The following is a 13095-nucleotide window of genomic DNA, read 5'->3' on the forward strand; positions in this document are numbered from 1 at the left end:
CGGGAAGGCATGAACAATTCAATGGTCACATACACCTTGACCCCACCCTGAACTCTTCGGAAGTCAGGAGATACATAAAGCCAGTACACCATGGCATAACCCTTCCCAACAAACGGTCCCAAGAAATCCCAAGAAAGAGGATATAAAAAATGAAGAAATATGGTACAGACAAGAAGTTCTACGAAACGGCCCCAAGTTCCCGGCGGGTCTAGCAGCAGCACTGGCGATGACGGAAGCCAGCCTGCAGCTCGGCCCAGGGGTGCGAAGAATCCCCGGGAGGCGATCTCTACCCGTCAAACGCTTCCCTGATAACTGGATTAACTTTTGTTGAGTGATTACAAATTGCTCTGAGTGCAACCTCAATGGCTGAAGCGCTCAACCAAGGCCTGAATCAAGACTTAACTTTTAAGTGTATTGGGTGTATTAAAATGACAACATTATAAACAATCGTTTTATTTCGTCTCTATCAAAAGAAATTCGACTTATATTCGATCGTGTCGTTTCGTCGTATAAACTATAATATGTATGTATATTATTTACAACATCGTAAAATTACGTTTTGCGGCGATCCAGAACGCCGGAAAAATACAAACGGACATTTATGGAGTCACTGGATCACCGTAACAAATAAATTATAAAAAAACACTCGCGGCGAGGGGGCCTAGCGCGGCGGCGGCGGCCGCGGCTTGGCCGTCGCGTACGCGATCTCCGACAGACGCACGTCGATGGGCGCGCGCTCGTCGTACAGCGTGGGCGCCTGCAGGATGATGCCGGCGGAGCCCACCACCACGGCGAGCGTGAAGATCCACAGGAACAACCGGTCCAGCACCATCGCCACGTATTTCCAATCCTCTTTTACCTGCACAGTTCAAACTTATCGGTCAAAAATCTTCATTTATGTATTTGCGTTTAAATGTCACTCAAGTTAGTGGTACACACCCTTGTAGACTCTTCCTCTTTGCGCGTCTGTTCAGCAATGTAATTGATGCCGTCTATGGCCTTGTTCAACTCCGGGCAGCGGTGCCAGCGGCGCAGGGCGTCGCAGAGCGCGGGCGCGTCGTGCAGCCGGCAGGAGCGGCACGCACTGCAGGCGGGTGCGCCGGGCGGCCCAGCTCCCGCACCCGCTAGCGGAGAGCTCTCCTCCCAGGGCGCGCTCTCCGCCACCGCACTCACCAGGCCCGCGCTATAACAAACTCTCATTAAGCAAGCGGTTACAAGACAAGGTGCAGTCAGTGCAGAGCGCAAGACGCAATACTCACAAGCGGCTGCGGTGCGGGTCCACACGATAGTGCGGGCGGCGCATCACGAGCAGGCGCGGCAGCACGTGGATGAACACGCGCCGCACCCACGGAGCCATTGTGTGCGTCTGCGGCGACCGGAAGTGCACGTTCAGCACTACCACCGTCACGCAGATACTGCATAAGCAAAGGCATGAATCATGATTGAGATAGATGTAGATAACAAAATACATTTAGTTAGCGAGGGTTGTGAATTTACCTGAACGTATCCAGAATCATAGTAAAGAGCACGAACTTGCCGAGCAACGGCACGACAAGCGAAGTGGGTGGGATGATCTCGGCCAGGAGCAGGAAGAACACGGTGAGCGAGAGCAGGATGGAGATGGAGAGCGACACCTTCTCGCCGCTGTCGGAGGGCAGGTAGAACACCAGGACCGTCAGGAACGAGATGCCCATGCACGGGATGATCAGGTTCACCGTGTAGAACAGCGTCTTGCGCCGCATCGTAATGTTAAACGTTATGTCCAGGTAAGGCTCGTCGCAGCACGTGTAAAACTTTTCATTTCTGAAAGTTACCAAAAAATATTCTAATGGCACAAATCAAGGTTTTTTTAACATGCTCTTAAAATAAAGCAGGTGTTTTAGCACCTCCTACCGCTACAGGCAGGTCATTCCACTGCGCGGACTTTAAACAACGAGAGAGGTCGTAGGGATAAAAAGTATACATAAAGAATGTGGACAGGATATGAGCATTCCAGCGAAGACGATTTGAAAGCCATTTGAATTTTGCGCGAAATTCAGTGACTTGATTATAGATATATATAGTTTTTTTAGCCATTACTGTCCCACTGCAGGGCATAGGCCTCCCGTAGATTTGCGTAATCCAAATATGGATCGTAAGCAGAAGTTTTGATGTCGCCCAAGTTTGTCCAGTTGTGCCTGGGTGATGTCGATATATTTGACATCAGCGTAGTCGAGATGCAGAAGGAATTGTGCCAGCGGCTTAGTACAACAAGCTTTGGATGTATTTTCACATTTCTGAACAATTTGACAATAATCAGTAGTGGTAGCCCATCTCCAGAATTATTTATGTAATTCTTAACTCTTCCTTACTAGTTTTTGACGCCCTTTAAATACATTTAAAACAACTTCACCACAGAACTAAAGTTTTAAATAGTTTTCGTATTCACACACAATTTTTTTATTTTTTCTACAGGTAATTTTCGAAATTGAATAAATTGACGAATATGACGTGATAGTATAAAAAATATAATAAGTTATCAATTTCAAACCAATTCTCACTTATAATTAATATGTGTACATGTATTGATGTCACGCGGATTTAACAATACCGCAGACATAGATTTAGAATTACATAGATGTGACACTCATCTTACCATAGACATAACGAACGAGACAAATAATCCAAGATTCTGCTAAGTGCAAAAGAGACGCATATATAATTTTTTGTCCCTTTCACCGTCCCTGCTTTTTTTTGTTTGACTTGATTAAGATGAGTTAAACATTGTGTGACGTCATTTCGATGTTTTAGTTTGTGCTGCTGAGAATTCTTGAGTTTTCAATTGAAATTAGTTCGTTAATCTTATATAAAACACAAGTTTTTAATCTAGGAATATTCCATAGCTAGTATTATCATGGTGCAGTGTTATGTTTTAGGCTGTAAAAGCCGCACTGAAAGAAAAATTGAAAACATAACCTTTCATATGTAAGTTGATAATTAAACCTTTATACTGAAGAAATTAAGTGTTCAAATAGTAAATATGGTTAGTTATAATCACTAGTGTTCTCAATTGCATGGGAAATACGTTCCATCATTACAAAATCGAATCAATAAATTCGTGTTTTTTTTTGTATTATCCGACTATTACAGAATGTCATCAGAGTCCACGTCAGTGATGATTTTATGCGACATTTCAATTTAGCCGGGGTTCAACCATTTTAGGGATACCACTTAAATTTCAAATAAATTACCCACTTTCGTGGGAAAATATTTTTGTTTTCAAATCATCAACATCGGCTTAGCCTTTTGTTTTGAAATCAACAAAATATATAGCTTATTGGGTTCTGTTATTTAAATAAGTAAATGTAAGGTAATAATTTGTTTCTAATAAAATGTGACTTTAGATCTTGTATCCAAATCTTGCCTTTCTCAGGTTTCCTAAAGATGAGATTGTTCGAGCCATGTGGATAAAGGCTACTGGGCGGCAAAATTGGCAGCCTAACTCATACTCTCGCGTTTGTTCGAACCATTTTGAGACTAATTTATTTCGCAAAACTGCACATAGAGTTTATTTAGATAAGTTTGCAGTTCCAAAGTTGTTTATACATGTAAGTTTGATATATTCAAAACTTCTTTTTGTACTTTGGTTTTGTAAATCAAGTTAATTATAATGTATCTTTCTTACAGAATGAAGCTGGAGTTGATAAATTTCAACACGGCACAATGTTAATGGTAAATCTTTTTAAAGCAAAAACTTCTGTAATAAGTTATTTTTTGGTTGATCAGGCTAATAAATACCATCCACAAGAAAAAAAAGTGTGGAATGAAGGATTCAATACCGAACAGTCACACTGTATACAGTAATGTGTACTGGGTGAAACTTTTTATCTTTATTTGTAATTTATGTCAAGCAAGGGGTTTTGTGGGGTGCCAGGCAGAAAACCTCCTCGCGTGCCTGGTGGCTGCTGGTCCCTTACGGATACGTCCGGGGGGAAGAGCAGTCACTGGGCCGGTGCACCCTGGGCACGCATAATAATTGTCTGGCGACTTGGCGGCGATTGTTGTGCGTGGCGAATTTCTGCCGCGGAATCTGTTAGGTACTTATATTTATCGCGCTATTTTGTTTTTTATTTTTATTTCAGGATCAGCAACAGAGTGTTATTCCCAGTACTTCCCAACATAATAATGAAATTTCCAATACTGCACAACCAACAGAAATTTTAACACCTAGAAAAAAAAAGCTTATAACACAGTTAAGAAGAAAAACGCTACTCGCTGAATGCAGAAAGAAGAAAATAGCTGCCCTGAAATCCAAAACAAAGAGACTAGAAAAGAAAAATTCTGATTTGACTGATATTATTGCCAGATTACAGACAAAGTATTTTATAAACCAAGAAACTGCAGATTTTTTATATTCAGTAAATGCTCACAGCAAAGATTTTTTGAATCCAAAAAAAAACAAATTTTCAGAAGAAGTACGTAAATTTGCCCTACAATTACATTTCATCAGCCCACGCGCTTACAATTTTGTAAGAAGTAATTTTAATACATGTCTTCCACACACCCGCACTTTGGCGCGCTGGTACGAATCAATAGGTTGTGAGCCAGGGTTTACCAAAGAGTCCTTTGAAGCTCTTTCCCTTTTGGTTAAAAACAGCCCAACCAAAAGATACAAATGTTGTTTGTGTTTTGACGAAATGGCCATTCGTAAGTGTGTACAGTGGGATGGTCACAATTATATAGGTTTCGTAAACATAGGCCAGTATCTAGACGTAGATACCCAACCTGTAGCAAGGGAAGTATTAGTCTTCATGCTCACATGCGTTAATGGTAGCTGGAAACTTCCTGTGGGGTATTTCTTAGTAGATAAGGTAAGCGCGGAACAAAAGGCTTCCTTATTAAAACATTGCTTAAACATGATCGATGAGTGTGGATTGGAAGTTATTAACATAACTTTTGATGGTTGTCCAGCAAATTTTGCTATGGCAAAAATATTGGGATGCCAGATAAATGGGGATATTAACATAAATCCCACATTCATCCATAATGGTAAAAAAATATCAATATTTCCAGACCCGTGCCACATGTTAAAATTGATAAGGAATACGTTGGGTGACAAATCAAATTTAACAAATTCTGAAGGTAAGTACATATCTTGGGGGTATATCCAAAGCTTGGTGAAGTTACAAGAGAGCGAAGGATTGCACATGGCAAATAAGATAAGATACTCTCATATATATTACAAAAACCAAGCTATGAAGGTAAGGTTGGCAGCACAAGTATTAAGTGCTTCAGTTGCTGACGCTATAGAATATTGCTCGAAAACTTTAAACATTGAAGAATTCAACAATTCAGATGCTACTGTTAGTTTCATTAGACTTTTTAATAACTTGTTTGATATTATGAATTCACGAAATTTAAATTCCTATGGTTTCAAAAAACCAATTAACTCAAAGAACTATACTAGCTTAAAAAAATATTTAGAAGAAGCATTTGAATACATAAAATCTTTAAGACTTGGTGATACTAGAATAATAGATTCAAATAGAAAAACCGGATTTATAGGGTTTTTAGTATGTATAAAGACTATTATTTTCTTATATGAGGAGCACATATTAAGTGGTAGCCTTGATTTTATTAGTTCTTATAAGTTAAGTCAAGACCACTTAGAAATTTTTTTTAGCTCTGTCAGGGCCAAAGGTGGATTCAATAATAATCCTACAGCCACACAATTTAAATCGGCATATAAAAGATTGTTAATTCAAGGCGAATTGAAGCATTTGGCTGGAAATTGTGTTCCTCTTAGTGACATAAGTATTTTAAGTCACCATAATCCTGTAATTGCCATTAATTGTACGACCGACCGTAACAAATTAATTGACGATGAGAAAGTTCTCCAGGAGATGTCCCCTTTGGAGACGAACATTATTCCAGAAGATCATGATTATATTGCTAATCCCACAATTTTAACGGAATTTTCAAAATCAATAATCGTGTACATAGCCGGTTTTGTTGTAAAATCATTAAAAACACAACTAACCTGTGAAGAGTGTGTGTCCTTTTTAATATCTGATAATAAAGAGAAAACCACTCTTCAGTACAAAAAAGACAAGGGTGGTCTACATTACCCATCAATATCAGTAGTAAAGCTTTGTGAAATATCAGAACAAATTTTTAAGAAATTTAATATGTTAAACAATAAGGATACGCTTAATTTTCTTCTGCAGCAGTGCTTAAAAAAATGTGTGGGACATAATTTTTTTAATGAACACCTAAATAATAATGAGCATTTTAGAACCAACCACCATTACGTATTATTAATTAAAGCAATATGTAAAAAGTATTTAAATGTAAGACTATATTATTTTACTAAAAATATACCAAAAAAAGAAAAAAATATCCGAAATCTCTATACCAAACTTGTATTATTTAAAGGACAATAAAAAATTAAAACTATTCTTGTTTTTTACTGCTACCTTCGTCTTTCCCCGTGTGTCAATTTTCGTTGGAATTTTATAGTCTCATGCCATGAATTCAAATTTAAAGACGACGATGAATAAAATTATTTTTGGGGGAAAATGTCACGTATCATGGTAACATTGTTTTTGCATGTACTTTTATTGTTGTCCCTTACGGGTGAACGCGCATGTCAAATCTATGTGATTCTTTATCTAAGACCGCAGACATTAAAAACCTTAGAACCGTTCAGACCTTCAAAGACTAAAATATACCCCTTTGAAGGAGTAGGATAAATGTAACATTACAATAGATGCATGTATTACATTTTTTTTTTGCAATCAATCATTTAAACTCGCTACTAAGGAACTATTTTTTATAGTTATTTTCGTAAGGACGTTTCATATTAGAATGACATAACTGGTTATACACGCGTGTTGTGCCGGGACGCTAGACTACTTCCGGATCCGAATAACGTTTTATTTGCGTGAGAACCTTGATATACGGCGTCACTTGTAAGTTAAACGTCGCAATGGTTTGGTTAAATCCTCCACTAATTATAAATGATTAAACTATGAAATGTTATAATAGGAGTGTCACCTGACGGCGGGGACCTCGAGTATATCCCACTCGACGGAGGTGTAGAACTCGGAGAGGTCGACGCCCAGCTCCACCACATTGGTGCCGGACACCTCGTCGATGTGGCGCAGGTCCACCTGCACAGCGACCACACCACTCATCATACACAACCATAACAATCATCCCACACTAACTGGTTCGCACGCGCAGCCTCACCTGGAACCCGTCGTATGTCCACGAGCCGAACTTCATGACACAAGTTTGCTGGTCGAACGGGAAGTACTCGACGTCGATTTCGCAGGAGGACTTGTATATGGCGGGCGGGCGCCACTCCACGCGCCCGGTGTAGTTCAGCGTCGCTTTCGTCGCCAGCGTCACCTCGAAGTTGCCGTCGGCACTGGCGAGAACAAAGGGTGTGCAAACAGGCCAGGCGACGAATTAAAACATTATGGAGGGAACGCGAGACTCACTTGTTGTACAAAACTATGTCGGGACGCCAAATGTGATCGGAGGGCACATGCAACATTTCGACGCCGCCGTACTCTCGCGGCTCCCATGATAACTTATAATCGTACCAGCTCTGTGAACACAAAGCACCCCGTTTGTCAATCAGTCTTAGGGTAACTGGGATGTACGGAAGAAGCTTGAAATTTCACTCTCACCTGTTCCACCCAAAGATTGGTCGTCATAATCTGATTCTTGAGATTCTGCAACACAAACATGTGATGTAGGGAGCGTAAGGTCAGACAGCGGTCGAGCGCGCGGGTACTTACCACGTCGATGAGCTGGCTCAGCTTGAGCTTGATACGCACGGTGAGCGCGTCGCTGACGTTGAGCACGGGGCGCACCAGCTTGTTGTAGTTGCTGAGCAGGTCGTCGTAGAGGCGCTTGGCGTCCGGGTTGGCGGCGCAGGGCGCGAGCGCGGCGAGCGCGCCCACCGCCAGCAGCAGCAGAGGGGCCGCGTGGCGCGGCGCAGCGCGGCGCGGCATCTCCGCCCGCGCATGACGTCAGCGCATCGCGCCGCCACCGCGCGCCGCTTGCCCACGGTCTGCACACATCAAAATCGAAACGAATAACTAAACTGTCACATGATCCATTACCTTATTTAGACATTTTACCAGTTACCTTAACAGTTTATTTTGCAATCGTCTTCTCAAGCGAGAAGGTATTTCGATCGATTAAAGCTCGTTCAACAGATCGTTTGATTCCAAAAAACATGGAAGTCAGTTTGGTAGTTTTTTATTTTGCTCTTAGCTAGCACGAATTTTTAGTTTTATTTCAAGTAATTCGTACACATGGACTTATAATTGTATTCATTTCAGGCTATTCCTGCTAAAAAAGACCAAATAAAGAGGACATAAACTAAAACACAAAAGCCTGCGATACTAGTAGAGCTATAATAAGGATTTCCAAATGGCACGGCGGTACCCTATAATATGCTGGCTCGTAGGTTTGCACGATGCGAGGAGGATAAGAGGATATTACAGTCGACTGTCAGTAAACATGCGCCCGAAAGCTGTTTCAATGTTCGGCGGTACAATGTGTCGTCGGAGTGTTCGCGGGCCGTTGCTCCTGACGCTGCTTAGATCGTACTAACAGAGAGGTCGCGATAATGCGACGACAGCCCAATGTCACATCATAGAACCAAAGCTGACGTATCCTTATACTGTTTTTTTTTTCTATTGTAGGATCTCAGAGAAAGAACATACAAAGAACTGACCATTTATTTTTAATTGTGTGTTTTGTAAGTATCCTGCAATGAAGTTTTCAATACATTTTTAACTATATACAATTAAGTACGGTCATATGATTAGACATAAAATTGAAAATTATTGGACAAGAAGCGTAGGCGTTGCGTAATTCTATCTAACATTTCTAGTAACACTAATTCTGCCACGTTGCATCTCAATACCTTTAATTTGTCAAATGCGAAAACCAAGCCTTTGGTCACCCGAGCGGATCGAGTACGTGTAATAGTATATCAGCAGCTTCTATATTATCCTCAGGGTAATAAAGAATAATGCCCCCAAACAGCCAACTGCTGATGCTTTCCGTATAGACGCGGAATGATCATTAACCACACTTGTACACCTGTGAGTAAGTGGCTGAAACCGCTGTCACTGGTGTCTTACAATACACTGAAAATAAACTCACTCCGTATAATAATGTAATATATAGGATGTGTGTGTAGTGTGGCTATCAACGCAAACCGTGACTAAGGATTTAATAGTAACGCTAAAAGCAGAACAAGTGAATATTAGGTGTGGATGAACATCTGTTCAAACGTTATTATGAAGTGTTAATATTGTTTTGGTGTTTGACTACATAAACATAATGCTAAAGAACGCGCGGGCGCGGCGGCGCGGCGGCGGCACGGCGCGTGCTGCCTGCGACAGCGCGGCCTCTTCCTGCTATTTACACTACACTGCAATACACGTCACGAAACAGTATCGTTCATTATGTCAGTCAATTAAACTAATACAAAATTCAACAATAAACATAAATTAAATCATGGTACTTTATGTAGCAAGCACTGGAAGTATTGTACATTGATGTAACCATACATAAAGTCTTTTTTCCCCATTTTTTAACGACTCCCGCACGAAGGAATTTTGTGTCGCAGGGGTTCAAACCTTTAGTAAGTTGTAACCATATAACTTCGAAAAGTTCGACCATACGAATTTACTGTAAAAAATATTGGGGCCATGTTAAGATGAAGATTGCAATAATATTCTTTAAAAAAGAACTAAAAACATGTTACAATATAACATATGTATATGTAGAGATTGATTCTCCTGCGTCAGTGAGGCTTGGAATTGTTTTATATTTGGTGAAAAGCGCACGCCCTGACGCACATTAATGGTTTGCCACAAACGAAAAGAATAACACAGGATACTAAATGTCGCGGTCATCGTTTTAAATGAGCGCAAAGCTTTGCGGCACGTGCGGAGACTCGCCTGCACAGTCTGTGTTCACAACACAATTAAGAACTGAGAGGCAATTGTATATTATACGTGACGCCGCTTCAGCGACGCAGGTGGTATCCTTTGCTATGAATTCTCGACAGAACAATACAATGACACCTTGAAGTAAGGAAGAGCTCTGTGAGAATGTTAGCGAGCCGCGGCCTGTCGGAGAGCCGCCTCGCCGGAGCCGCGCGGCGTGCTCGGTACGCGGCGCCTCACACACTCGGAGCCTGCTCTACACTAACATTACGAATTACCTCACGTATTCATTACGCTTAGCATCAAAGAGCTTCTAAAATTTGAGTACCAATTGATACACGTCATTATTCTACTCCGGTCACGCTTAACTTATGTACGTTGTTGCGTAGCAGCCTACATGGTATCGTAGCAGCTGTAGCATTTACGTAGAGCTTGGATATATTATATCGTATGTATTGTAAAAATCATTTAAAATTTTATGCGCTTTTATATTCTATCGCCGAAATATTTCACTAGCCTAATGGTAGTTGCGTCCCCAAGTGTATTTAAAGTAATAGAATTGTTATTTTGATATCGACACCATGAAGTTGACAGGCTGCTCGCGGTGTCCTCATATGGAATGTGCTTCCCCAACTGTGAACATGAGGGGCTCGCAGCTCATGTGCTCAGTCGCGGAGCACGTACGGCGCACTCCCGGCGCGTTTAGCACGGGCCTGCACTTATCGAACCAACGGACAGCGATGACAGTACGACGTATTGTATCCGTTCTATATGGACGTCGTCTCTAACATATCGCTATTGGCGATAAAAACCGCCATTGTACCCTTGCACTGCACATAAATATTTCACTGAAGTAACTATATTGTGTAGCTACTATAATCAATATTCTATTTTAGTTTACATGTATGGCACGCTTTGATAACAGTCGTAAGTTAGATAAACAGAATATATTGAGCGTGGTGCCTCAGTCAAAATCTTGTCTTGGTCTAGCCACTCTGAACATTGTTTGACGTTCTGCGTTATCACGTGGATTACAGCAAATTTTTCGACAATTCGTTGTTCATCATTTAGTGGGATGTCGTGACATGTAAGCATGCGGGCGTCGAGCAGCTCGGGCCGGGTGGCTAGCACCCTCGCACTCGTGCAAGCGCGTACGCCGTGCACTCATCAGAAGCATTCAATAACATTTACCAGATCGGGACGAAGCCAATCCTAAGTGAAAGTTTATCGGATAGCAGTCCAAATGTTAATTCATTATAACAGCACAGTATCGCGAAGCGCTAGGTGTGTCGGTCTCAGGCAGTCGCGTCACCGACGGCGGGCATGGTTCGTGCGGCTAGCGGTGTTGAGCGGAGCGCGGTCAGCGGGCGGCGCGCGGCTGGCCAGCACTGCGAGTGGCTCGGGCTGGGGCGCGCCGGCGACTGCCGCGGCCGGCCCGCGCCCCCGCGCCCCGCGCCCCGCGGCCCGCGCCCTCGCGCCGCCGCAGTCGCGCGGTCCCCGCTCGGCATACGCGCGCCGCCGCTCGCCGCCGCGCACCGCCACGCCTCCACCGTATACAAACTTTTTTACGTTAAGAGACAGCAAATGTACGTTTCAGCCACGACATTAGAGTACGCGGAGGCAGCATTTGCCAAACTTTTTAATTACTGCCCGAACTTTGTCCTTATATCAAATTAACTAAGGTCAAATCTTGTGTTCTGAAAGTAAATAAGTAGCTAGCAAAAAGTTTTACACGCCAATGTAGGTATCAATTAAAGTCATAGGTAACCACAATACGTAAGTTCTTCTCGGGCACCCTCGAACTAGACCAGGCATCCTGCATGCAGCCGCCTCTCACCACACCGCTGCACGCTGACGCGCTGCACTCCACCACAACAAAAACGACAACCTCGTCTCGTCGGGGAGCTGCATTATGTTATTAACTCATTATGATGAACTCTCCTATGTATACATAGACAGACATAAAAATAATTAATAAATGGAACCCTTTTTTTGTGATAATCAAAAGCACCTCAATGCAAAGTGCATTTTCAACTTCAACTTCAAAATATCGTAAGGAAATAATAATAATGACTATTTTTTTTATATACAAAATATATCTAATGTTGTACGAACATCGATAGAAAAAACGATATAACAGTACCTACATAATAGGTGGTTTGTGATATAATTCTAATTTTAATTGATGCCATTTTCAATGTTCTCCATATTACAAATTCTCTAATCAGAATTTTCTTAACGAATCATTCTTTTGTGAAATGTTTTGCTGGTGACAACAATACTACTTACCTGACTTCTTACAATTTCAACAGTTAAAATCGAAGCCATGTTTACGCATCTCGTAGCATTATATATTTCGGTCAATTAAAAAAAAAGTGTTTAAGTTTTGTATTAGGTACATATAATATGAACATCGCATTTGACACTTTCAATGCGAAGTAATTCAAGGCGAAGGTAAGTAGGATAGCTGGTTGTGGGTCATTTGGTGTGCCTTCCGGGAGTGTCGCGACGCACCCTCCCGCCGTGACTCCGGGATGGGTGTGGGGGGGGGGGCTATCCCGCGACCCGGCCCTGACCCAGATGCGGCGCGGAGTGCGTTCCGCGGCTGCTGCGAGCCCGCGCTGCGTGACGCGTCACGTGACGCAGCGCGCGCGTATCACTACATATCAAATCATTAATTCTATCGATCTTGACCTCACTACCTCTTCCATAAGAAATAACACTACAACAGTGTTTTCTGTCCTCCCTAGCATCCGCAAAACGAATTGAATACATCTCAATTATTTATAAATGAATTATTTTATAAGTACATAATTGAGATGTTAAGTAATATGGGCTAAGATGACAAGTCTTGGTACACATCTTGAAGTTTGATCGGACTCGCTTGTGACTGCCGCGGTAGGAAATACCCGTTGTTACTATTCCATTTCTTTCTTTCTAGCTGGATATTTCTAAACAAAAAGTAGAGGACTAGTTTTGATTGAAGCCGGATTCGAACCCGAGACTTGGATCTCGGGAATAGCGCTTGCAGCCATTGACCGAAGTGAAATGACTAGAAGTAGTTACAGATATGAGCTGACGCGTGAAGTGAGAGTACAAGCTGCCCGCCCGTAAGAAACGATAAAACCGCCAAGTG

General features: G+C 42.1%; 1 protein-coding gene across 1 annotated transcript; it reads right to left on the reverse strand.

Annotated features, from left to right (window-relative positions):
* Positions 1-437: 437 nt before the first annotated feature.
* LOC113501179 (acetylcholine receptor subunit alpha-like) lies at positions 438-11369 on the reverse strand. Its single transcript, XM_026882241.1, has 9 exons — positions 7788-11369; positions 7677-7721; positions 7485-7594; positions 7231-7411; positions 7036-7151; positions 1498-1803; positions 1260-1415; positions 940-1183; positions 438-859 (listed from the first exon to the last, which is right to left on the reverse strand). The coding sequence occupies exons 1-9, from the start codon at positions 8001-8003 to the stop codon at positions 662-664; spliced, it is 1572 nt and encodes a 523-aa protein (XP_026738042.1). The 5' UTR covers positions 8004-11369; the 3' UTR covers positions 438-661.
* Between the last annotated feature and the right edge of the window lie 1726 nt (positions 11370-13095).

Source organism: Trichoplusia ni, chromosome 15 (assembly GCF_003590095.1).
Source record: "Trichoplusia ni isolate ovarian cell line Hi5 chromosome 15, tn1, whole genome shotgun sequence".
NCBI lineage: Eukaryota > Metazoa > Arthropoda > Insecta > Lepidoptera > Noctuidae > Trichoplusia > Trichoplusia ni.

Excerpts from the sequence above, each read along its gene's own strand:
- LOC113501179 (XM_026882241.1), bottom strand. The coding sequence starts at position 8,003 with ATGCCGCGCCGCGCTGCGCCGCGCCACGCGGCCCCTCTGCTGCTGCTG. Across the intron at positions 7,412-7,484 it reads GACATAGTTTTGTACAACAA|TGCCGACGGCAACTTCGAGG; the intron begins GTGAGTCTCGCG and ends TGTTCTCGCCAG. Across the intron at positions 1,804-7,035 it reads CTCGAGGTCCCCGCCGTCAG|AAATGAAAAGTTTTACACGT; the intron begins GTGACACTCCTA and ends GGTAACTTTCAG.